The following is a 27,038-nucleotide window of genomic DNA, read 5'->3' on the forward strand; positions in this document are numbered from 1 at the left end:
ATTGCAGTTCAGCAATTTTTATAATCAAAACACTATACATATTCATATTCGAACACAGCTAAATTTAAAATTAAATCACTTGGACTTCAGTTTCAGAAAGCTGAATCTACATCTCAAGTCTCAACCCAAAATAAACCCCAAAAAAAAAAAGAGGTGTATGATGCAACACTTTTCAGCCATAGATCCACGTTTAATACTCTGTCAACACAAACCTGATGACTTTGGCATAAGCAGGCAAGCCATGTGATTTGGTTGCATCGATGATTTCTTAAAACAGGAGAAGTGGGGATGCCTTGTCATCCTGAATTTTTATTTATTTGGAATGAGAGACACCAGTGCTACCATCTGTCATAACCATTTTTTGTAAAATAATTATTTAATATTATTTTTAAAAACAATTATGACTTTAATTTTGAAAAATTTAGTGATTTTGGAATTGATTTGAATAAAATAGAAAAGAGTCGCCATCGACCTTTAGGTTAAGTGGGTCGAATACCTAAAAATATCTTTTAAAAATAATTTTAAGAAAAATAGTTTTTTTTTAAAGACAAAGATGGTCTGCGTTTACCAAAGATTCAATTTAATGGATTCGGGAGTCGGTTACGTGTGGGGAAGGGTAAACACCCCCACAGCGCCCAAAATTGGTACTGTGTCACTTACGCATTGTCGTAATGGTGGAAATTACGAATCGAATATAAAATTAAAATATGATCCATTTATTGAAATATAATTAATTTGCTTGGAATCAATTAATTAGAGAAAATTCTTTAATTCGAAAAGAAATCTCGAAATTAGTAATCTTCCGTCGGGAAAACTATTTCGACTATTTCTTATCCGTAAAAAAATATTCTCTCTTTGACAAAACACGAATTGAATATATATATAAAATTGATGTTTACATACAACAAAATAAATTGATTAACAAAAAAAAATGAATCGAATATAAAATGTAGAACGAAGATTGATAATTTACATGAAATGAAATAAATTATTATTCAGAGACCTTTGCAATGTTTAAAATGGAATGAATTAATAATTAGCAAAATACAATTAATTTATTTCAAGTCCTTATTTGGTTCGAATGTCGTATTGGATTGCAATACTTCGACCAAGCAATACTTCGATCAAACAATGCTTTCCACACCCATTCTACAAATCATTGTTCTTGAAATTTTCCGAGCAACAAGTTAACATATAACATAAAATAATTAGAATATATATATTGAAATATTTATAAGATGCACGTATACCTAATAAATATAAAGGATAAAATATTTGCAAAATATTATAATCAAGTATGTAATAAAACATTAACTAACGGGTCCTTTATGAAATAAATAAATAAATAAATGAGATCAAACTAAATTTACATCATATACATGGATATAAATAGATATAAGGTCAAAATTTGTAAAATACATACATGCATGCAAATATAATATCATAGATACAAACAATAAACGAAAAATATAAACAAACGCAAGCAATCTACAAGAGAATACAAAACCATATTTAGAGATAATCAAATTGTAGTGCACCGGATTAATTAAGATTAAAGTAAAACTAAGGATAGGACCAAACCACAAAAATAAAGTAATAAAAGTCTAGATGTGTAATAAACCCATAAACATAGATGTTTCAGAATCAACATATAATGACTTAAAATAAAATAAAAATTAAACCTATAGGATTTAAGTCTTTATATTCTAAACTTTATTCAAGGACCAAAATGAGTGTTATATAAACATTGAAGCAGAAGTCAAAAACACCATAAATAATAAACACAAACAAACATGGACTAGAATGTGAACTTGCATGAATGCTATGACCGCATTCAAATATTCTCATAATAATTGCAGTTACAAATGGGGATTAAAATAAAATAAAACAAAAATATAAGACAAAATCCGAAAGATTAGCAAAAATGCATAATAACTAGACAGGGACGAAAATGAAACATTTACGAATATAAAAACCAGAGTCGAACATTAGCAAAAAATAAATAAATAAATAAATAATATAACACATAATAAGGACTAAAATAGAAATATGAAACATGAGAGCTTGAAATTAAAATAGAATGCATTTCCATTAATGGCCAAAATAACAAATTACAGATGAGGAAGGACCTAGATTGTAGTTACCCCGCAAGCTAAAATACACATAAGGCCCCCTGTGAAACTACGTCGTTTCACTAATGATGTATAAGGCCCAAAATCGGGCTTGCTTACCCATTCATCCCCATTTCTCATTTCTTATCAAAATAGAGAGGAGAGAGAGATTCAAAAATCTCTTAAACTCCTCTCATCGGAGAGAGGGACCCGGCTGAGCTTGCGGTAGCAAGCAGCGACGCACGACTGCTGGCACGGCGGCCGGAGGGACCAGATGGTCCCAAAAGCATCTCCTCACCTTCCTTTACCCGAAACCTAAACCATTTTCATCTAAAAACCACCTAACAACCCTAGATCTAAGATTATACCTCTCGAAAGCTTTGAACTCCGGCGACCACTTGGCTTTTCGGCACTCCTCCGATGAAGGTATTATCCTCTCCTACTCCTCTTTTTTTTCTTCTCGGTTGTGGTTCGAATGGATCTCGGTTCTTTTTTTTTTCTTGGGTTCTTTTCTTTCTTTTATTGATGCATGTGTTGATATCTTCTAACTGATGGATGGTTGAGTTCGTAGGGAATGATATCCCTATACTCATGCTGTCATCTCTTGGATTTAATTAGATTTGCTTGGATTTTTTCTAATTTTTAATTGATTTCTCTGCTATCTCACTGTTGAGGGTCACTGTGGATGATGGATGGACTGGAGAGATTGGCAGTGGCTCGAGAAATCACCAGCGGCGGCTCACTCGGCTCGGGAGTGACCGGTGAAGACCACGCAAGGCTGGGGAAGCTAAATAGCCAGAGGCGGCTGGCTGGCTGGCTGATGAGTTAGGGTTAAAACCCTAATGTGTTTAGGGTTTTCCCAAACGGGCCACATCGGGTTAGGTCACAGTCCAGTGGGTAGAGTCCAGGTCTAATGATTGGATTAGCATATTGGGCTTTGGTGTTGGGCTCCGGAATCTTTGTACTGGGCCTGGAAACATAATGTAATATGTAAATAAAATAATAATAATAATGCTAATAATAATAATTAAAATAACGACAATAATAATATATAAAAAAGACCCGGACAAAAACGGGTGTCTACAGCTGCCCCTCTTTGCACATTCTTGTGTTAACAAGAATAGGGAAAAGACGACAATACAACACGTTTTTGTCTGGTTCTCTTTCTTTTTCCTATAAATTGGATATGCATGTTGGTGGGGATGACACTGCTCATACGTGAGGAAGAGTTCGGGTCATCTAAGGGTGACACGATTCCTACATGATGAGGAAATATGGTCGAGGGATGACACTTTCTCATACGTGATGAAGAGTTCTTGGCCATCTTTAGGAAGGGTGATAACTCGGTTCCTACACGATGAGGACGGCTGGTTATCTAGGGGTGACACGGCTCCTACGCGATGAGGAGATCTGGTCGGGGGATGACACGACTCATACGTGATGAAGAGTTCTGGCCATCTTTAGGAAGGGCGATAACATGGTTCCTACGTGATGAGGACGTCTAGTTATCTAGGGGTGACACGGCTCCTACGCGATGAGGAGATCTGGTCGGGGGATGACACGACTCATACGTGATGAAGAGTTCTGGCCATCTTTAGGAAGGGCGATAACATGGTTCCTACGTGATGAGGACGTCTAGTTATCTAGGGGTGACACGATTCCTACGTGATGAGGACGGCTGGCCATCTTTAGGAGTTATGATTTCAAGAGAAACCGATTCAAAGATTTGTTTCAAAAGAAACAGACTCAAAGATTTGTTTCAAGAAAAACAAGCTCAAAGATAATGTGTTTCAAAAGCAACTGTCTCGAAAGAGACAAAATTCGTTTCAAATGAAACAACTCAAAAGATGACGTTTAAAGGGAATTGTCTCAAGCGAGACAAAATTTGTTTTTAAGGGAGACGTTCTCAAATATCGGTGTTTCATGGGAAACTGTCTCAAATGAGACAAAATTCATTTCAAGGGAAACGATCTCAAAGATGTTTGTTTTGTTTCAAGGGAAACAAATTCAATGATGGTAAATTTTGTTTTCGAAAGAAACAAACTCAAAGATTTTTCTCAAAGAAACTGTCTCGAGAGAAACAAAATTTTTTTCCAAAGAAAGAGATTCAATGATTTTTTTTAAGACATTGTCATAAGAGACAAAACTTTGTTTTTCAGAAAATTGTATCTTAGTGAGACAAAATTTTGTTTCCAAAGAAACAGACTCAGATTTTTCTTCAAAAGAAACTGTTTTAAGGGATAAAACCTTGTTTCCAGAGAAACAAACTCAAAGATGATCTTGTTTTAAGAGAAAATGTTTCAAGAGACAAAATTCGTTTGAAGGGAAACGATTCAAAGATGTCATTGAAAGGAAACTGTCTCATGCGAGACAAAATTTGTTTTAATAGAAACGATCTCAAAGGTGGGTATTTTCAAAAGAAGTTGTCTAAACGATCTCAAAGGTGGGTATTTTCAAAAGAAGTTGTCTCGAGAGACAAAATTTTGTTTCAAAGGAAACAAACTCAAAGATTTTTTTCAAAAGAAATTGTTTTTAAGAGATAAAATTTTGTTTTAAAAGAAACAGACTCAAAGATGGATCACATCTTAAGTGAAACCAAATTTGTTTCAAATGAAACAATCTCAAAAGTTAGTTTTTCATTAGAAACTGTCTCAAGAGAGACAACATTTGTTTTTAAAGAAATAGACTCAAAAATGATTTTGTTAAGAGAAACAAACTCAAAGATTTTCAAAATGAACATATTCAAAGATTTACTTCAAGAGAAACTGTCTCAAGAGATACAAAATTCATTTTAAGAGAAACAGATTCAAAGATTTTTTCCAAAAGAAATTATCTTAAGAGAGACAAAATTTTGTTTCCAAAGAAACAGACTCAAAGATTTTTGTTTCAAAAGAAATTATCTTAAGAGAGACAAAATTTTGTTTCCAAAGAAACCAACTCAAAGATTTTTTTACAAAATTGTCTCAAGAGAGACAAAACTTTGTTTCAGACTCAAAGATTTTTCACGAAATTGTCTCAAGAGAGACAAAACTTTGTTTCAAAATAAATAGACTCAAAGATTTTTGTTTCAAACGAAACAACTCAAAAATTTTTATTTAAAAGGAACAAACTCCAAGATTTTTATTCAAAAGGAACAAACTCAAAGATTTTTTCAAGAGGAACAAACTCAAAGATTTTTTCAAGAGGAACAAACTCAAAGATTTTTTCCTCAAAAGAAATTGTCTTTAAGAGATAAAAAATTGTTTTAAAAGATTCAAATATTGTCGATTTTGTTTATATGGAAATAATCTCAAAGGTGTTTTCAAAAGTGTTTATTTTGTTTCAAATGAAACAATTTCAGGATTTGTTAAAAGGGGAAATGTCTCGTGCGAGACAAATCAGCTTTGAAAATCTCAAGTGATATTAATTTTGCTTTAAGTACAACAACCTTGAAATTTGTATTATGAGAGAAAATGATGTCTCAAGCGAGACGAAATTTGCTTTAAGATATAGTCTCAAATGAGACAAAATTTGTTTTTAGAGAAATTGTCTCAAGCGAGACAAAGTTTGTTTTTGAGAAAACGATCTCAAGTGAGATCAACTTTGTTTAATGTGAAACAAATTCGAAATTTGGATCTCAAAGGGAAAAGGTCTCAAGCGAGACAAAATTTGTTTTGAAAGAAACAACAATCTAAGGTGAGATTAATTTTGTTTTTAGTGAATCAAATTCAAAATTTGTATCTCAAAGGAAAAATGTCTCAAGCGAGACGCAATTTGTTTTAAAATTCTCAAAATTTGTGGAAAAATGTCTCAAGCGAGACATAATTTGTTTTAAAGAGAAAGTTGTCTCAAGCGAGACAAAATAAAATTTGTTTTTAAGAAAACTATCTCTAATGAGACGACACTTTATTTATTTTTATTTTAAAGAAAATAATCTCAATAGCTCAAAGTTTGTCTATTGATTCCTGCATGTTGAGGAAACGTCTTCAGAAGATCTGATTGTTGACTTCAGGAAGCCAAATATGTGGATTGCATTGTTCTTTCAAGTTGAAAACATCTGGTTATTTCCGAGCTCTTATTTCCTGAAAAGATCATAATGATGCATTTTTGACTAACTATCTTGGATGTTATGATAGATATCAATATGAAATTTATTTGATTTTTTTTTTTGAATTTGTCCTCAAGTGAGGAGAAAAATGTCTTTAATACACATGATGAAAATGTTTGATACAAATTTTATGTATCATGTATGTATGTGTATGTATGTATGTATGTATGTATGTATGTGTATACTTTTCTCGATCTAGAAGGAGAATGATCGCGAGAGCAGTCTTCACTCTATCATTGATTCAACTTGTCCGTATTTCCACCAATGTGTACTCTTACAAACCTTGACCTGAGACCATTTGTTTATTCCATCAAATTTTGCCCTAAAATTTAGCTTCTCTTGCCCCAGCTTCGATCTTGAGCTTCAGATAGATATTTTTTTGAATTCCAAGATACGCTTCCAGAGAGATTATCTTGTTTGAAAATGTTTTTCTTCTTCTTTTATTTTCAAAAGTCTGAAAATATCAATAGTTTTGAAAAATGTTTAATCAAAAGTTTTGAAAATATTGCTCCTTTCAAGGTTTCACAATTGACAAATCATAAAACAAGAGTTCATTGGATATCAAAGAATTAATTACTCTTTTAATCCTTCAGTAAATTATAGCTATTTGACAAGTGTCAAGATCAATGCTATCTTTGAGAGATGGTTAAGTAAGGAAGGATAAAAAAGTCTCAAGTGGTTAATTTTGGTCAAAAGTATAGTGTTCTCATTTATTTGATGTTCTCTGATCTGATGGAGTAGCTTCTGTACTCAGTTATTGGAAGTGTTCTCTGACTCCCAACTCTCATGTTCTCATTCATGTTGTGTGATGCCTCATCAAGGGATTTGAGCAATCGTCTCCTATGTAATAATCTTCATATTCGAGCCGCCCTTTCAGGTTTTCAACTCGAATCCTCCTTTGGTTTCAAGACGTTACTCAGAATTTTACGTCTTTAACCCCCCTTTGTTATTTTTCTCTATCATGCATTAAAGATTTTAGAAAATCTTTATAAGTAAAATATTAATCCTGATAGGCGGGATGAAATATGAGGATAGTCTCTTCCGCTAAGAAATCCATGTATGATTAGAAGGGACTTGTAAGGCATGTAATGTAGGTCATGGTTCAGGGTTATGAAAGAAAGGGATAAAAGGCCCAAACATGTGTTTTAAGGGTATTTGAACCAAGGATCAATTAACTCTGATGCCTTCGATCTTGTTTTGCTCAATTTGAATATACTCGCATGTCTTTCTCTTGATGTTTTATGATCTTCGAGTCAAGTGATTCTAGAGTGATTGTGTTTGATTAATCTCACGGTTTGAAGCTCAATGCGTCATTTGAGTTAGGAGACTCTTTGTCTGTGTTCTTTGTCCTCTTTTTGTTCTTTGCTTTTTCTTTGATTTTTGCTTTGATTTTTCTCTTTGCTCTTTGTTTTTTTTTCTTTGGTTTGATCTTTGCACTCTACGTCTGGTTCACCTTTCGGTATCTCATTTGGATCAATTTTCTTCACTCAGATTTCCTTCACATTGCCCCCCAGTGTGGAGGGTGATCCTTGGTTAGGGTTGAATCAAAAGAAAATATCATTCAGGCTCAAAGGGGACACAAGGGATATATTTTCTCCTGTTGTGAAGGGATAAAAAAAAAGTCGTTCATCATCTCATACATAGAAGTCCTTGCAGAACAGGTATCCCCAAGGGATAAATTTTCAAGATTAATTTTTATTTAAATGAAAACAGTAATTAATGGATGATAGAATTATTTTGAATGAATTCTATTTTTTTCTTCGCTTATTGCTCTCAACATGTCTCAATTGCTCATGCTCGTCTTCAGAAAATTGATGTGAGATGCCCCACGTCTTGTTGTAAGAGGGTTCATGTTCAAGTAAACATCTTGTACTCAATGTCTTCAGGTTTTATTGGTAGAAAAATCTCGGTTTTACATCTAAGAAGACGAAGGTGCAACTTTATTGGCTCAAAGAAAGGTAAGGATATGACTTTTTGTGTCTCAAAAAGATAAAGACAATGTTTCAAGGTCTCAAAAAGAATGAATGTCAAAAATTGGTTCTTTTGGTAGTGATCATGAATTATTAAGGGTAAAGAATCAAGAGATTTTATTTTTGGTTTAGATGGGATAAGATAGGTCCAATCTTGCCATATGTCAAAAATCTATAATTCTTGAAGAATTAAGAGAATATGTAATTCATTTGATATTCAAAGAACTCAAGATTAAAATTCGTTCCATTATTCAACCTTAAAAAGTAGTATAAATTCAAGTATTAAGATTAAAAATATTTAAGCAAATATAAAAGATATAACAAAACGAGTTCAAACAAAACACTCTCAGTTCAAGTGTTAAATGCAATGCCCCAATTTTCTTCGATTGTACATGCCCTGAATTCATCAAGTTCTGGATCTTGATCTTCAGTGTCTTACAATTCTCAGCGGAATGACTGAAGCTTTCTATGTTGTAGTTGTACCCGAGATCAACATCATGGACCTCCAGGAACGGGGACTCTTTTCTCATATCATCTTGGAAGGCTCAATCCTACAACCAGCCGAACAAGCTCTCGTCGTAATGGTTTCAACTTCTTACTTCTATTCTCAATGTGGTTAGAACCACTTCATCGAATACTCCACAGATTAATTCCATGTTTTTAATAATGATGAAATGCAGATGAAAAATACAAAGATGCAAATGCAGATGCAAAAATGTTGATCCCAACGATGAATATCTTAGAATAATTTCCACCAGAGATGAAAGCTTTCACATCACAAGACAATCTACTTTACAGACATGCCTTCGCTTAGATGCTGAGTCTGAAATAGATCGCTGCTTCGTCTCAGATCTTCGTCCTTGAAAATAATGCCCCTCAATGATATGTAATCTGACACCATTAATGACCCGGCGTTGCTGAAGTCAGTGCGTCGCTCCTTGATGGATAGCGATGAAATAATTGTAGATGAGAATCTACTGTTGGATTACTCTTTGGCTCAATGGATCATCGTTTTAGTCTCGAATGTTGCACAATCTTTGAGCTCACTGCTTCGTTTTGTCTCTTCGTATTTGAAACTGATGCCCCTAAAGCATTCTGTAATCTGACACCATTAATGTCTCTACAGTGCTGAAGTCTGTATGCCACTCCTTGATTGTTAGTGATAGAATGATTGTAGATGAAAATCTACTGCTGGATCACTCCTCGGATCAATGGATTATCATATCAATCTCGAATGATGCACGATCTTTGAGCAAGTCTCATTCTTGTACTCTGAACTTCTTTAAGCCCTCGGTGCATGTCTGTGTATGCGACTGCTTGATTGAAAATTTTTATCTCTTCTTGTGAAGATTTTCTCATGGATATCCCCTTGCGGATCAACATTTTCATATTATAGCATGACGATGCAATGCAATGCAAAGAAGGATGAAAAATGACAAACAAAATAAATAAGTTAAGGTGTAAAAACAAAAGAGAAAAACGAGTTAGTACATGTAAAATAATTTATACGGATAAAAATGTTATTCAGAGATGAATATAACACCTACCCCGTCATGATATCTACCCAAACATGCTTTCAATTAAATAACAATCCTACCCGGACATGCTATCTACCCAAAATGATCTATTTTCAAGAAATTGGCCCTAACCGCATGGTATCTAGTTCGCATGCTTTATTCGGGAAAAAAATATATTCTACAAATTTAAAAGGTTAAGGTTTAGAGTCGTTCCTCCTTCGTGTACACCTATTTTGGGTACCTACTGACGGACAAAGGTTCGGTATGACTATACCTAGGGTGATCGTTCGACGGTTCACTATATGTTTGGTTTCGGCTCTAACGGAAAAAAGGGACTCGAATTGTCCTTGATGTCGGTGCCCCTTTGGGCTGCCAAACCCTCGATCCTCACCCATTATAGGTTTCAAGCGGAACGAGTTCAATTCGAGGGGATTCACTGCCTTATACCCATGCGAGGAATAAATTCCTACGAAGGTATAAGGTATGTATCCCATGGGTTATTTGCTAAAACTCATACGAAGAATAAATTCTTACGAGAGTAAAGCATTCACCCTGACTAATTTGGATCGAAGCTCGTGTCTAGAGCTTATGTTATGCAAATGCGAGTGATGTGTGTGAGGAGGAGCGTACCTACCTTCGACATAAAAGGAAAACGAAACAAGGAAAAAAACTTGATAAAACCTTGACGAATCTGAAAACAGAGATTAAATTATTAGTATGACAGATAAAAATGAAGCAATTAAAAACTTCAATAAACGGATCATAAGTTAACTATGTACTCAAACTTATAATTTCCACTAAGACGACAATGTGTAAGCGACCTACAGCTTAACTCTCTAAAAAAATGGTCCCCAACAGAGTCGCCAAGCTGTCATAACCATTTTTTGTAAAACAATTATTTAATATTATTTTTAAAAACAATTATGACTTTAATTTTGGAAAATTTGGTGATTTTGGAATTGATTTGAATAAAATAGAAAAGAGTCGCCATCGACCTTTAGGTTAGGTGGGTCGAATACCTAAAAATATCTTTTAAAAACAATTTTAAGAAAAATAGTTTTTTTTTAAAAGACAAAGATGGTCTGCGTTTACCAAAGATTCAATTTAATGGATTCGGGAGTCAGTTACGTGTGGGGAAGGGTAAACACCCCCACAGCGCCCAAAATTGGTACTGTGTCACTTACGCATTGTCGTAATGGTGGAAATTACGAATCGAATATAAAATTAAAATATGATCCATTTATTGAAATATAATTAATTTGCTTGGAATCAATTAATTAGAGAAAATTCTTTAATTCGAAAAGAAATCTCGAAATTAGTAATCTTCCGTCGGAAAAACTATTTCGACTATTTCTTATCCGTAAAAAATATTCTCTCTTTGACAAAACACGAATTGAATATATATATATAAAATTGATGTTTACATACAACAAAATAAATTGATTAACAAAAAAAAAATGAATCGAATATAAAATGTAGAACGAAGATTGATAATTTACATGAAATGAAATAAATTATTATTCAGAGACCTTTGCAATGTTTAAAATGGAATGAATTAATAATTAGCAAAATACAATTAATTTATTTCAAGTCCTTATTTGGTTCGAATGTCGTATTGGATTGCAATACTTCGACCAAGCAATACTTCGATCAAGCAATGCTTTCCACGCCCATTCTACAAATCATTGTTCTTGAAATTTTCCGAGCAACAAGTTAACATATAACATAAAATAATTAGAATATATATATTGAAATATTTATAAGATGCACGTATACCTAATAAATATAAAGGATAAAATATTTGCAAAATATTATAATCAAGTATGTAATAAAACATTAACTAACGGGTCCTTTATGAAATAAATAAATAAATAAATAAATAAATAAATAAATAAATGAGATCAAACTAAATTTACATCATATACATGGATATAAATAGATATAAGGTCAAAATTTGTAAAATACATACATGCATGCAAATATAATATCATAGATACAAACAATAAACGAAAAATATAAACAAACGCAAGCAATCTACAAGAGAATACAAAACCATATTTAGAGATAATCAAATTGTAGTGCACCTGATTAATTAAGATTAAAGTAAAACTAAGGATAGGACCAAACCACAAAAATAAAGTAATAAAAGTCTAGATGTGTAATAAACCCATAAACATAGATGTTTCAGAATCAACATATAATGACTTAAAATAAAATAAAATTAAACCTATAGGATTTAAGTCTTTATATTCTAAACTTTATTCAAGGACCAAAATGAGTGTTATATAAACATTGAAGCAGAAGTCAAAAACACCATAAATAATAAACACAAACAAACATGGACTAGAATGTGAACTTGCATGAATGCTATGACCGCATTCAAATATTCTCATAATAATTGCAGTTACAAATGGGGATTAAAATAAAATAAAACAAAAATATAAGACAAAATCGGAAAGATTAGCAAAAATGCATAATAACTAGACAGGGACGAAAATGAAACATTTACGAATATAAAAACCAGAGTCGAACATTAGCAATAAATAAATAAATAATATAACACATAATAAGGACTAAAATAGAAATATGAAACATGAGAGCTTGAAATTAAAATAGAATGCATTTCCATTAATGGCCAAAATAACAAATTACAGATGAGGAAGGACCTAGATTGTAGTTACCCCGCAAGCTAAAATACACATAAGGTCCCCTGTGAAACTACGTCGTTTCACTAATGATGTATAAGGCCCAAAATCGGGCTTGCTTACCCATTCATCCCCATTTCTCATTTCTTATCAAAATAGAGAGGAGAGAGAGATTCAAAAATCTCTTAAACTCCTCTCATCGGAGAGAGGGACCCGGCTGAGCTTGCGTTAGCAAGCAGCGACGCACGACTGCTGGCACGGCGGCCGGAGGGACCAGATGGTCCCAAAAGCATCTCCTCACCTTCCTTTACCCGAAACCTAAACCATTTTCATCTAAAAACCACCTAACAACCCTAGATCTAAGATTATACCTCTCGAAAGCTTTGAACTCCGGCGACCACTTGGCTTTCCGGCACTCCTCCGATGAAGGTATTATCCTCTCCTACTCCTCTTTTTTTTCTTCTCGGTTGTGGTTCGAATGGATCTCGGTTCTTTTTTTTTTCTTGGGTTCTTTTCTTTCTTTTATTGATGCATGTGTTGATATCTTCTAACTGATGGATGGTTGAGTTCGTAGGGAATGATATCCCTATACTCATGCTGTCATCTCTTGGATTTAATTAGATTTGCTTGGATTTTTTCTAATTTTTAATTGATTTCTCTACTATCTCACTGTTGAGGGTCACTGTGGATGATGGATGGACTGGAGAGATTGGCAGTGGCTCGAGAAATCACCAGCGGCGGCTCACTCGGCTCGGGAGTGACCGGTGAAGACCACGCAAGGCTGGGGAAGCTAAATAGCCAGAGGCGGCTGGCTGGCTGGCTGATGAGTTAGGGTTAAAACCCTAATGTGTTTAGGGTTTTCCCAAACGGGCCACATCGGGTTAGGTCACAGTCCAGTGGGTAGAGTCCAGGTCTAATGATTGGATTAGCATATTGGGCTTTGGTGTTGGGCTCCGGAATCTTTGTACTGGGCCTGGAAACAAAATGTAATATGTAAATAAAATAATAATAATAATGCTAATAATAATAATTAAAATAACGATAATAATAATATATAAAAAAGACCCGGACAAAAACGGGTGTCTACACCATCTATACCTTAATGTCACAGATTTACGCACTTGATGCCAGGAACAAAACTCTGCTCTTGGAAACTCGAATTGGCTATGGCTTCTGCTTTTTTTCAGTGTCGTAAAGCACACATGCATCTGCTGCTGACTTCATCTGAAACACCAAATAAACTCTACTAAGATCCAGATCATACCCTATCTTATATAAATTGATGCAAGTTCGATTAAGTTATAAGACATATATGGCTACCTTTATAATATTGATGATCTGCTTGATTGAGCATCCAAATAAGCTTATACCAACAAGAACAGAAAGAGGTGAACCCTCTTTCAGGGTAAACACTACAACCTGAAATGAGAAAAATTAAGCAATAAGAAATCAAAATGCAAAGGAATCCGCCCTTCAAATGGGAAAGAAAGCATTACACGATAAACCAGACTTACATCCATCAAATCTTCCGTATGGTTCTTCGAAATAAGAAATAATGCTATGTAAAGAACCTGTAAACTCGAGATAACTTGATCAATATACAAGTACCAAAAGCAAGACTATGCAGAAGACGGGATGGGTTATATATTTATAATTACCTCGCAAGCCACACAACAATAACCCATAAACATCCGGTTCCCATAGTAAAGCTTGAAAAGCCAATAGGAGCTGTCTTTCACGTCTTTATGACTAGCCTTACCCTCTAGAAGTGAGCTGCAATATAAATATGAAGAGTTCACGACAAAAAACATAGCCGAGTAAAAAAAATGGAATGAAAGATGTATTTCAAGGGAAAAGAGCAACCTGTACATCTGCAGCCAGTGACTAGCAATATCTAGGGCTAGCAAAGACAAGAAAACCAAGCTAGGCCTGCAAGGAAATGTGACAGATATGGCATAACACAAGTATATCAGCTTGGCAATATAAATACAAATGGATGAATGGAATAAAACTCACCTATACACTTGGGAAAGTATAACCAGTAGACAAGCAGTGCTAATCCTGAATTACAGAACCGAGTGAGAAGAATCACTATGTAGACAACCACGTAATTCAAAATTTCTACGGCATTATTCATTGAGAAAAAAGAGAAAAATACGTGAAGGTATCCTAAAAACTTAATGTCTATCACTGATAGAGAGAGGTTGTGTACCTATCTGTTACCATGTCCAGAACAGCTCCAAATGTCGATGCTGAGCCAAGAAGAATGAAGAAAAAAATAAATAAGATTTTGTATCTTAGCGAGCCACTTCAACGTGGCATGCCTTCCTTTTAGCATCCCACAAAGAATGACAATTGAAGTAATTAAGTTCCTCAATATGCTATATTTGATCCTAAATATAGAAAGCATACATGCCACTTTCACATTATTGCTTGGACTACTTTCATAACTTTTAAAGATAAAAATGAGTACAAGTTATACCTTGGTCGAATTTACGAGCACACCAACCATCCACAGCATCACAAACAAAGCTGCAATTCCAAATTTAATCATATTCAAGTCTACCAATTCTATAACTTCTCAAAAGCAGACAAAGCTTGGTATGTTAGATACAATTCTCACCTTAGAAAATAGAGAGCAGAAAAAAGCCTTTTGCTGGAAAAGCATATAGCAAAAGCATAGCAATTCAAGATAATTCTTATATAACCTAAAACCATAAAACGAAAACACTTTAAAAAGTTCAAACTTGAAACAACTCAAGATTGAATTGGCCATGCATAGCCACAAACAGCTTTTAAACTCAAAATCCATTAAGCATTCAAAAGTTGAGAAGAGAAACTAACCAATAATATTAGGAATGTAGAGGTAAACAGGCAGTTGGCTTGGTTTAGGCTTAGGTTTATACTTGTTGGCCATTAGAATTTATCTGTAAGAATCAAACCTGCAAGAAAAACAATGGGTTAAAAGAAATTGAGAGTAATGATTAGCTTAAATATGAAGAAATTGGATCTGGGTACGACCTGGAGGAGCAAATAGTTGAAGTTTTTTGAGTCAAGTGCGGATTTTTATTGAAGAAAAATACGAATCTGAGAACTGTGAAAGCCCTTACCTTTGCAGCAAAAGATTTGAACTGATTCCTTGCTTAAATATTTAGTTTTTGTTTAATCACAACTGGGAAACAATAATCTTTAAGATTGGTTGCAGAATAACGAAAATATGGTTCTTTCAGAGTAAATTACCCAAATAATCCTTCATCTATTCTTTGATTATTTGTTATAAACATCTTCTATAATTAGATAACGAGAGATTCCAGCAAATATAGCAATTAATTATTGTAAAGTTGGAATACAATTTTATTCCAATCTCAAATAGTATAGATTGTATAAATTAAGCGTAAATAGAAGTTTTAATACTCTAATTTAATCTTTATGTTTAATTTCCAATTTGAACAAATTTCAATTCCAACCAATAAACTTAACCCATGTACAAATTGAACCAAGAACAATTCGAGGTATTTGATTGGACCAAGATACTGTTCATGTATCAAATTGAAGCCTGAAGTAATGTTAAGGTATCTAAATGTATATTTACCCCAATATAATTGTGAAGTAAGGCACCATAACAAGGTTTGATGAACAAATAAATAAACAAGCGAATAGAATGAAGATTCATCCCCTTGGACATGATAGATTTCCAGAATTTTTTTGTTAATCAGGCCTCCATTTCTTACTGCGAATTGTCAATAAATCCCTGGAAAAATCTGGCTTTACAATCTCAGGAATCAAAGTAAATTGAAAATAATCTCATAAAAGAAAATTCATGTAAATGTATGCTCAGTTCATTTCTCTATTTTTGCTTGTTTAATTACATGGGTTACTTTTGCTCATCCTTCATCACCATCAGACTTTGTTTTTGGATTTTCCAGGAATTTGGTTTTTCTAGGAAACCAATGCCTCTATGCTACCTTTCTTGGCTGTTCTACAAACGGGGCAACAATCAAGAAAAACTGCGCATTCCTTGCACGAACAGAGGTGCCTGCACGGAAGGAACAAAACGCACGAACCTCGATAATAGCAGCATTTGCAAACCATTCTTCTTTCTCCGTTGTCATCGGCGACGACCGCCGGTAAAACCATCGCTTCTTTCTGCTCCTCTTCGCATTCGCAGCAAGACTCTGCATCGTCGACCCGGCTACAGGCTTGCTCTCGTAGCTGTTCGATCCGGTTATTCAAATAGAAAACCATCGCTTCGTTCTCGTGCGCCACTCTTTGCCACACCTCGCTATCCATCTCGACTCTCTTCAACAGATTTTGCAGCTCATTTGCTTTATTCGTCGCCTTCGCAATCTCCTCGTCTTTTTCTCTGAGTAAAACACAAACCCTCGATTCCATCTTCTTCACCAATACCTCAAATTGTTGGTTCCTTTGCTCTTGCAGCAACAATCTCAGCCTCTCATTCTGAAAAAAAGGAACCCAATTGAACAAAAGGCAAGACCTTCAGAAAGAAAGATCGATAGTTTATTTATCATTTTCTGCTAACCTGTGATTTGATGAACTGATCAATCTCGTTTTGGCTAAACATCCTGGATTCAAGATTCTGATTTCTTTGCTGCTGGTTTCGAATATACTGAAACTGCTGTTGTTCTTGTTGCAGTTGGTTTAAGTGATATAACTGTTGAACACTTAAACCGTATTGATTGAAACCGCAGCCATTGTTGTCGATCAAATCCAAAGAACCGCACAATGGAAAGCCGATGTTATCAGAATACAACTGCGCCTGTACAGCCATTTTTCTCCTTTATTTGTTCTTCAACCACAGAAACAAAAACGAACAACTTTTTTCTTTTAATCCACAAATCTCTTCGTTCTGACCATGAACCAGAAGCGAAAACTCAAAAGGGTTTGTTGCAGTTCAGATCAAAGAAACTCCTAAACTCCCCAATGGACATATGAAAACAAAAATGATGGCAGAGGGTGTTGGTGTGTATTTATAAGAGAGTGAGGGGGGTTGTGTGTGTATATATATATAGATATATATATTGAAGAAAATAATGGGATTTGATTTGGATAATAATTAAGTACTGGTAGAAGACTGGAAAAGGAAAGACGGAGCGCATAGGATGCCATTTTCTGCCATATTTTTCTCTAACAATGATGGCCGATGCCACGTATGGGACGTGCTAAGCATCGACGTACACATGCAGATTTTGTGACTACACCTACTGACTCAGAGATTTAGACCGGATTCGTTTATTTATTATATATTTTCTATAATTATAATTTTTAATAATCTGAACTAATTATAATATAATATTTATTTATAATTTTTTAATTATATATTTTATAAATATAATTATTCAATTCAAAAACAAAATTTTATTTTAATATTAAGGTCATTCAATATAATTAATTTCATCAAGTATACGATATTATAGAATATAAGTGCATTTTCGTTTATGATAATAAGCTTATGATAACAGTTTTCGTTTTTCAATATTTATTAAAGTAGAATAAAATAATTAATTTTTATAGATTCGTTAAGTAAATGGGGATCGTATAATTATATTATAGGATTGATTTTTGATTCTATAATTAAATTCAGTACATATCTTTAAAAAAAATATAGTAGTATATATTTCGTATACACGCGGAAAATAAATGCTGTTGGGTCAGTTATGGACTCTATTAAACACTGAACTGAAACTTAATTATCTCAAAAATCAAAATAAACTTGACAATGTGTTTAATAATTAAATTAGAATTAGGCGTGAGCGGGGTTTAGATTTTTTTAATTATTTATTAAAAATGCTGTTTAATTAAATTTTATAAACTAATATTTACATGAATATTTTAAAAATATATTAATATTTATCCAAATAGTCACTTCTGATTTTTAACATTTCATTTTAAGCTAAATAAATTTATATTTTGTAAGATTAATATTTTGTTAACTAACGATTTTTAATTTTTCATTTTAATATCCATTAACACTTTAAGCTAAATAAATTATTTGAAAATGTATCCAAATAGTCTCTTTAAATACTGAAGTTGATCAATTCATACCGTGTCTATTATAATTAAATATAAACGATAAGATGTAACTCAATTTAATTTTATATTTTATTTCAAAACAAATAGAAAGTATAAAATTAAGTTAGCAGTTAATATAATATAATAGGTTTTGATTGAGTAGAAATTTGATTTGGAAAAGAGAATCTGAAACTGGACATGAACGGCAGAGGAGAAATTGTTCATGAAAATGTAGAAAGAAAAATGGATTGATTGGCATCGAGAATCTACAAACTTTTATCCCCCCCCCCCCAACATCATCTGTCACTCTTTGTCTCTGCTACTCCACCACATGCACCAATGGTGATCCCAAATCACGGAAAATTTGTCCAATGCAAGCAAGATTCTCAAGAGAAAACTCCATGAAGAAAAAATGAGAGAAAACCTTGGTTAAACATACACAGTTCCCAAGGCCAAACGCAAGCACTGTTACATTTACATATATACATAATTGAATACTGGGTGTCAGCTGAGGCGAAATCTTTAATATGAAAGCGTTATTTCCGTCTGCATTCGTAAAACAATGGTGACTGCTGATACCAATGGAGAGTGTAAAGAGGGTGGCCCCTCCATGTGAAAACACCGTGGGAATCACAAGATCGACCCTTTAAACCACAGGTTCTTAGCTTGCTAACTTCATTGACCATAAGACAAGACGGAATCCTTTTTTTTCTTCTTCTTTCTTTTTGGGTGTTTTGCAAAAATCCAAACCCTTATTCTCGTGTCTGGTGCCTGCAGCTTCCCAACTGCTACTTCTCTTTGTTTTTCATATTTGCTTAATCAGTGGTTATAACGATCCATGATTAATACACACTTCTTTGGTTTAGGGTTTTCAACACGTTAAAATATAAATATATTTCAAGCCTGTCCTTTTGAGGTTAAGTTTTGAATGCAATGTATTAATTGAGCTTTCTTTTCTTGGAAGCTGGGGCTTGTTTGTTTCTATGTAGGGATGTTTATTTCACCCAAATCTTGCGAGTGTTGATTTAATTCGTCTTTATTAAATCAATTTTTATTTAAAAAATTTAGATTTAGATTGGGTCAAGCTTTTTTTAAGGATGTGTTCGGATAGGATTTAGGTTTATAGTGAAAAATTTTCTATTCAATTTTACAATAATATCACTTTTTTTCTTTTTCAATTAGATTTTTATTTTACCTAATAAAAATAATTATATATATATATATATATATATATATATATATATATATGTAAATGTAGTTAAGTTAGATCAGGTGTGGGTTTTAACCTATAATATAAGATTGGGTTTCAAATCAAGTGGGAATCTCTTAAATATTAATCAAGTCGAATGCAAATGGAAGACTTTAGTTCTTAAAATTGAAATCGAGTGACAAAAAATCTGATCCGATCCAATTCGATCCGTTATCATCCCTATTTCTAGGTGCCTTACTACACGCGACCCAATTCCCCCTTTAATTATGGCTTGGTTGATTAAATTTCCATTACCATTAATTAGCTTATGTAGCACATGAATCGGTGAATGATTCAGAAAGTTGTTTTATTAATGGGTAGACTTTGAAAGAGACGAGACGGTGAGTCGAGGACTTGTTGGTTTAGACCATCGAGTGCTGCACCGAGCTGAGTCCCATCCCTTGCTGCGACCAACCAATGCATTTAAAAGTCGTATCTTATGAATGAGTTAGACTTTCAATATCACTTCATTTGCCCACAATTTGAGAAAAAAAGGCTAATTAGACCATTCACTTCAAAAAAAAAGTCCTTTTGAGGACCACAACACTCCCTACCGACTCTCTCATGAAATTTTGGGAAACAAATAAATGAATCAAACCAAAAGAATGGTTGGTTTTGTAAGATATGATATCAATAACTCTTTGAATTTATTCATACCAGCATGATTCATGCATGAACCGAAGATATGATGGTAACGTTTAAACAATGGACACACATCACCACCCAATTTACATACTATAAACATCAAGACATTTGTTCGTACGTGTATATATATATACAGAGATGGATCAAGGGAGGTTGGAGACAGTCGCTCTCATTAAAAATTTTAAATTATCATATATTTCAGATATTTTTTTTTATATTTTCTATTGATAATTATTTTTGTTCCAAGAATTTTATAATTTCGATTCTCACTAAAATTTTAGAATTTCATCCCTTCTAGCTTGAAATCCTATATCCGTACATGTGTATGTGTGTATGTATATGTATGTATGTATATATATATATATATATATATATATATATATATATATATGTATGTAAGTATGTAAGTAAGTATGTATGTATGTATATATATATATGTATGTAAGTATGAAAGTATGTATGTATGTATGTATGTATGTATGTATGTATGTATGTATGTATGAATGAGGATGTTAATGGTGATTTTGGTTATGGTCTAGTGTTCACACTTCACAGCAAAACCTGTTGTATTTGTTGCTTTATTTGTCTGTGTTTGTGCAGCAACCATACATGCAGGGTTGGGGCTAAAAAGTTTGAGGTTCTATGCAAATTCTTAAAAAAATGTCTTTTTCCTAAAGTGAGTTAGACAAAAAAATAATAAGATAAGCTATACAGTTGTAGCATAGTACTAATTATTGGTATTTCTCATATCTTCCTTCGAACAAAACTTTTTGGGCTCCTTTTTGATAGTTTAATCATCTACGGTAATATCAATAACCTCATTGTGAACTTTTTAGGCTCCTGCTATTCCGGGGCTCTGTTCCGTCGCGCACAATGTGCATGCCTAACCCCACCTCTGCATACATGCAAGCTTCCAACAATTAACAATATTATATATAACTAATGTTACATGTGAAATCTTATGAAATTGCACTGAAAACATATATATTTAGGCTATATATATATATATATAATAATTGTGAAGACTGGATCCACAATGTACGCATTTGCAGGAGGAGATACATTATTGGAAGGCTATTCTTGGATATTTCGACTAAAAATGCAACCAATATATAATTATATGAAGTTCGAGTCTTGTAAATAAAAAAATATCTTATCGAAAAAGAATATTAAAAGATGTTGCAGTTGCAGATGGTTTGTTTCAACCTTCTTTTTTGTGGGGTGGCCATGTTGCACATCTCATGAAGGCAATAAATAAATGAGTGGTGGGCACCTTCACGTTTGATATCTTGAAATGTCCATCTTCATCGTCATAAGGGAAAGAGTAGGTTAATGTGACCCATGCAAGATGTCAGGTAAGTTTCACATTTTCCTGCATTGGAAACCCACACACGCAAGTCATGTGTATACTCCCATGCAGAGGTGGACTCGGACAAAAATTCAAGAATTGCAAGAGGTTAAGGGGTGACACTATTGAAGAGTGACACTTGTATTAGGGGTGACATTTATGAAGAGATTGCTTGGGATATCCCGGACACCATGGAGGTTCGCCTGCTCCCATGACCGTCTGGTCCTTTTTCAATGCCGCTCTCATAAAATAAAATTTATGAGCGATTCTCGTGCAACTTTGACTGCATATACGTGGATGACTCGTTCTCAATGGACCATAACCTTCATCTCTTTGGTTTGGTTTTTCATTACAGCAAACCAAAGATCTGCTTTTTTTTTTTTTGGTTTCTAGATTTGACTTATTCTAGGTTTCCAGGAAACTCACTTCCCACCATAACACAACACTACAGCATTGACCCTTCGTTTTGTTTTGTGTGGTCAGGAGAAAGAGAGGGTCATTGCTTTCTCTTTTTTGACGTTTGAAAATCAAACAACGAATCCCACTTACATACATTAAAGTCGTGCATATCCCTATCTAGGTTTGTTTTTAACTTTAGGAGACATATATGAACAGATTTTAGGATAAGTAGAAATTATTCATAAAAAAATATTTAGGAGATATATTGTACACCAAAGCAAGTATTTTGTTTACGAAAATTCCATGAAATATTTGTTAATCATATTCAATTAGTAATAAGTTTACTTATAAGTAGATTTTTTCAAACTATTTGAATTAAGTATTTATACTTCTCACATTTACTTGTAAAATAAGTATTTAAATTAAAACTTTTTATTGATTTTAGGTATTTAATATTTTTATTAAAATAAATGTAATATTTTAGTCTAAAACAATCATTATCTTTTATTTATGAGTTATTAAAGTCTTGGAAATATGGGTTACAAAGGGAATACTATATTCAAAAGAACCAACTACTTTGATCAGTCAACCTAGTGCTAGAATCATATGAATCTGTGTAGCGGTATTTCTACGAAGATGGGGGGCCTTATTCTACTGCTTAATGAGTGGCTGCGGATTTCACGGCACCTGTCGGAACCGTCTTTCGGTTGGGTCCCGGAATCGGGCTTCGACTTAGGAAAATGTGGATTGGAGTCGCCACCGATCATTTATTTAAAAATAAATGGGTTGATCGGATACCCTATTTCTTACCTGATCTGCGTCTTACCAGAGATGTGTCGGATTCGGGAGTCGGTTACAGTCAAGGAAGGGCTAGCACCCTTGAACTGCCCTTTCGGTACTGTGTAATTTCCAGTTGTCTTTGATTAAGAAAATTGAAAGTTAAATTAAAAGGTAAAATATTGATCCAAATTGCTTACCACTGATTGTTTGAAGTTCTCTCAAAAAGCCAAGGAAAGGGTTAGGTAATGAAAGTAGTAAAAATAGAAAAATAAGGCGAACAAACGAAATAATATAAAAACAATGTATACAAAAAGGAAAGAGTGAAATATGACTAAATACAAAATAAGATATGCAGAAGAGAAAAACAAACGAAAATACAAATAAAGAAAAAGAAGAAAATATAATAAAACATAAATGGATAAAAAATTACACAGAGTAAAATAAAATACGAAACAATGAAAAAAAGGAAAAAAAAAATATGCGTAATATATAAATAAAAATAACAGTTATAATAGTAAAAATAGTAATGAAATAATAATGATGAAAATAATAAATAAAATATATATACATATATATGTAAAATATAAAAAATACATGAAAGATATATAAAAATAAAAGGTAAAAAAAAAAGTAATACTTATACGAATATAATAATAAAAATATAATATAATAGCATAAATAAATAAATAATAATAATAGTAAAAAGTAAAAGGGAGAAATAAATAAAATAAAAGTGGAATAAATAATTAATGAATGAAACGAGAAATATATATATTAAAGTATTAAAAAGGAAAAATATCAATAATAGGTAAACGAATATATATATATATGTATATACATAAATACAAAAAAAAAATATTAATAGAAATATAATTATAAGATAAAATGAGTAAGGTTGGTAAATAATAAAAAAATACACATATAACGTATAAAATTATCAGATGTAGTAGCTAGATAAAGAAGTGACCAAAAAGTTAATTAAAATAATATATATGTATTAACACTAAGTATATAGATGAAATATATAGAAAATACGTATATATATATATAATCACAAAAAAAAATAGTAATAATAGAAATAATAAGGATAATATAAAGAATAATAATAATAATAAAAATAAAAATGGTAAAAGAGTATAAAAAGAAATAAAATATATACATATATATACGTATAATAATAATAACAATAATAATATATATATATATATAATAAAGCGTAATATATAAAAAGATTTAAAGAAATACGAATTGAATTCATCAGGGACCAAATTGAAAGTAAAACGAATTGAGTGGTCGAATTAGAATATCATTGGAGTTTGAAAACCGGATTTGGGGATCAAAATAACAGACTTTTAAAATAGGAGGGACTAAAAGCGGGTTTACCCTAATTTAAGGCAAAACACGCGAATTTGATATAAACCTGGATCAAACGTTTTTTAGGTTTCATTTTTCCTTCTTCTCTCGCCGCAACCTTCCCTCTTTCTCTGGTTTTCATCTGTGTTCTTCATAATGAAGAACACAGTCGCCCCAAACCCAGAAATACGATGGCACCGCCTCACCGACCGCCTCTGATCGGCGCCGGCTGCCAGTCATCGGCGGCAAAACCCAAAAAAACTTTACTTTTTTTCAAAAGCTTTTCAAATTCCCTCTTCAAAAACCGAAAGATTTTTTTTTAAAAAATAGGCCTACCGGGGTGTAGATCTTGAAAACAAGTCTCGAAAAAAACCCATATGGTCCTCGGCCGTTCGTCTTTTTGGTCGTTTCCGAGCGAAAACCCCAGCAACAATCAACATGCAACGACGAAACACAAACCAAGGTAAAAAAACGATACCTTTTTATTATCTTTTTCAAAAATATTGACAAGTGCTTGAACCCTCTTGGCTATTGTGTGTGAGTAGTTGTTACACAGTGATCTCGTGTGTGAATCCAGTGTCCGATCTCCTCCACAACGAGTTTGATTACCCTTATTTATACTGGAAAAAACCTATTTTTAGCTTACATATTTGAGTCCTAATGGAATTCTAATACTGGGTTCTTGTTTTCCAAATGTGCACGTTGTTGGTGTATTGCCGAGAAGCACGGAGGAGAGGCGTGAATGGTGAAGACTCGTGAGGTGTGGGGACTTGATGGCTCGGTTCTGGAAACGGCGCTGACACGAGGGATGAGCATGCGGCGCTAGGGTTCCTGGAAACCCTAGGAAGCTGATCTGCACGTGGGTTTGAGCCTGGGGCTGACTTGGGCTATTGTTGGATGGGTTGCGCGTTTGGGTCACAGCTGTTGGGCTCCATTTGATGTATCGGGCCTGACATAGAAACAAAACAAATGTAAATTTGTTAGTTTACTAAAACAATAATATTTATACAATATATAATATATATATAACATATAAATATGTGTGATTTAAAAAAGTGTGTCTACAGGACCCAACACATCCCACCGTCCCGATACGGGGAGCGTCCGCCCCGCAATGGGAGGTCGGCATTTGTCCCCTTGCTGTCACGCACACGCTAACACCACCGGTGATTTGCAGCCTTTCGTTTCTCCCCATGGTCGGGGCAATAATGTACAAATCAAAACGAAGTTGAAAGAAAACATTGAAATTTTAAAACAAAGGGTTGGAATATGAAAAGGAATTGTATTGTTTTCTGAGGGGCGCATTATTGATTTAATTTAAAATTTCGTTTGAAATTTGATAATGAACAGATAAAAAATATTAAATCTAAAAAATGTCCATTTAATATATGAACTGCCTTCGAATTTTAATATTCAAACTCCAAAACTAATTTGTTTATTAAATTATAAATATAATATATAATTTATATTTATATACAAATTAAATCTATAATAATATATAAAATTATGGGGTAAATATTAAAAACATGTTAAAAGGTACATTTTTCAGGAAAAAGTTTAAAAAATAAATTTGTTAATTATTAACTTAAAAATAGTACTGAAATGCTTAGAATATAGTTCGATTAAATATTTATAAATATAAATGTATTTATATAAAATCCAGGACTTATATTTTGAACAGGATTAAACATGAAAGTGCATAAAATATGTTGTTACCATTTATAAGCTTGTTCTAAACACGACCCGACCCATAAATACTTATAATTGATAGTATATATAATGTCACAAATGGTTATGATATCTGGAAAGACCCTATATTACAAGCTGAGGAGCAAATTAATCCCTATTCTATATAGGGAGGGACTAATTTAGTTATATATTTATTATGAAGCAAATTGATAAAACTGTAAATTTTTGCATTAAAATTCATGGGCTATTGGATCCAACAGACAAAACCCGACACTTTTTCCCTTCATAAAATGGGTCTTAAATTGGGCCCTTAGTACTCGAAGATACTTTTGAGTTTGGAATGACCCAATTTATCCCCCAACTAAAAATATGTGGGCTGGATTGAAATAAAGTAAACTCAATGGGACCCATTTGTATAATTCATAAACACAGTTGGCGTGGGACAACAACCCAATCCCCGAGCGCGTGGACTCCTCCTTTGATTCCCCTAGTCGCGGAAAACAACAAACGAACTGGACCCACCCTCGGTCACATCTGTGTCCGAAGTCCGTGTGCGTTATTTGCTTCCCCAAACGTTCGTCCCCATTTTGGATAACCGTTAACCAAGTAAAAAATGAATGGGGTAAACTAATCATTTAGTCCATCAATTAATTATGTAATTCCGTTATAGTCACTTAATTGTTCTTTTAATGTCATGTTTAAACTTATGTTTTGATTATTTTTTGTTTAAAAAATAAATAAAACTACTAATATGATAATTTTTTTTATTTTTTCAATGACAAAATTATATCATTAGTATAACAATTAATTTTTAATGATATATGATTAAAACGAAATAAAAATGTAAGTTTATATATGATTTAAAAAAATAGTTATGTGATAAAAACGGGATCATAGAAATAATTGGGGTGAGTAAATGTGTTGTTTACCCAAATAAAAAAGTTATACACGTGTCGCAAACCTAGGGAGCCACGAAAAAAATCCAACGACATAGATTTCCACAAAGAAACGACTCTCTGTAAGTGAAAAACCTTGCTTTAAAGCGGGGAAATTCCTTGTATTCCCTCATCTGCATCACTCTCACTCATTCACTCTCGACACAGCGAAAAACCCTTTTAATTTTCAAAAGGATATTTTGGTTGGAGATCTTTGTAAATACTCTACTGTTTGGTTGTTCGTTATTCGTTTCATCTTTGTGTTTTGTTGTTACTCAAA

At 33.1% G+C, this 27,038-nt stretch overlaps 2 protein-coding genes across 2 annotated transcripts; both read right to left on the reverse strand.

Annotated features, from left to right (window-relative positions):
- Positions 1 to 47: 47 nt before the first annotated feature.
- LOC120179262 (probable CDP-diacylglycerol--inositol 3-phosphatidyltransferase 2) lies at positions 48 to 15,453 on the reverse strand. The gene is made up of 12 exons (XM_039184899.1): positions 15,175 to 15,453; positions 14,954 to 15,038; positions 14,813 to 14,862; positions 14,543 to 14,582; positions 14,347 to 14,391; positions 14,194 to 14,259; positions 13,989 to 14,103; positions 13,845 to 13,901; positions 13,651 to 13,749; positions 13,418 to 13,554; positions 9,447 to 9,448; positions 48 to 338 (listed from the first exon to the last, which is right to left on the reverse strand). Exons 1-10 carry the CDS (start codon positions 15,245 to 15,247, stop codon positions 13,495 to 13,497), a joined length of 690 nt encoding a protein of 229 aa, XP_039040830.1. The 5' UTR covers positions 15,248 to 15,453; the 3' UTR covers positions 48 to 338; positions 9,447 to 9,448; positions 13,418 to 13,494.
- Positions 15,454 to 16,169: 716 nt separating this feature from the next.
- Positions 16,170 to 17,256, reverse strand: LOC120179258. Its single transcript, XM_039184894.1, has 3 exons — positions 16,871 to 17,256; positions 16,476 to 16,788; positions 16,170 to 16,432 (listed from the first exon to the last, which is right to left on the reverse strand). Exons 1-3 carry the CDS (start codon positions 17,117 to 17,119, stop codon positions 16,287 to 16,289), a joined length of 708 nt encoding a protein of 235 aa, XP_039040825.1. The 5' UTR covers positions 17,120 to 17,256; the 3' UTR covers positions 16,170 to 16,286.
- Positions 17,257 to 27,038: the final 9,782 nt, after the last annotated feature.

Source organism: Hibiscus syriacus, unplaced genomic scaffold (assembly GCF_006381635.1).
Source record: "Hibiscus syriacus cultivar Baekdansim isolate YM2019G1 unplaced genomic scaffold, ASM638163v2 tig00112411_pilon, whole genome shotgun sequence".
Classification (NCBI taxonomy): Eukaryota; Viridiplantae; Streptophyta; class Magnoliopsida; order Malvales; family Malvaceae; genus Hibiscus; species Hibiscus syriacus.

Excerpts from the sequence above, each read along its gene's own strand:
- LOC120179262 (XM_039184899.1), bottom strand. The coding sequence starts at position 15,247 with ATGGCCAACAAGTATAAACCTAAGCCTAAACCAAGCCAACTGCCTGTT. Across the intron at positions 14,863-14,953 it reads TCTGCTCTCTATTTTCTAAG|CTTTGTTTGTGATGCTGTGG; the intron begins GTGAGAATTGTA and ends TTGGAATTGCAG. Across the intron at positions 14,392-14,542 it reads CTGGACATGGTAACAGATAG|GATTAGCACTGCTTGTCTAC; the intron begins GTACACAACCTC and ends TCTGTAATTCAG.
- LOC120179258 (XM_039184894.1), bottom strand. The coding sequence starts at position 17,119 with ATGGCTGTACAGGCGCAGTTGTATTCTGATAACATCGGCTTTCCATTG. Across the intron at positions 16,789-16,870 it reads ATCAGTTCATCAAATCACAG|AATGAGAGGCTGAGATTGTT; the intron begins GTTAGCAGAAAA and ends CCTTTTTTTCAG. Across the intron at positions 16,433-16,475 it reads CGAATGCGAAGAGGAGCAGA|AGAAAGAAGAATGGTTTGCA; the intron begins AAGAAGCGATGG and ends CGATGACAACGG.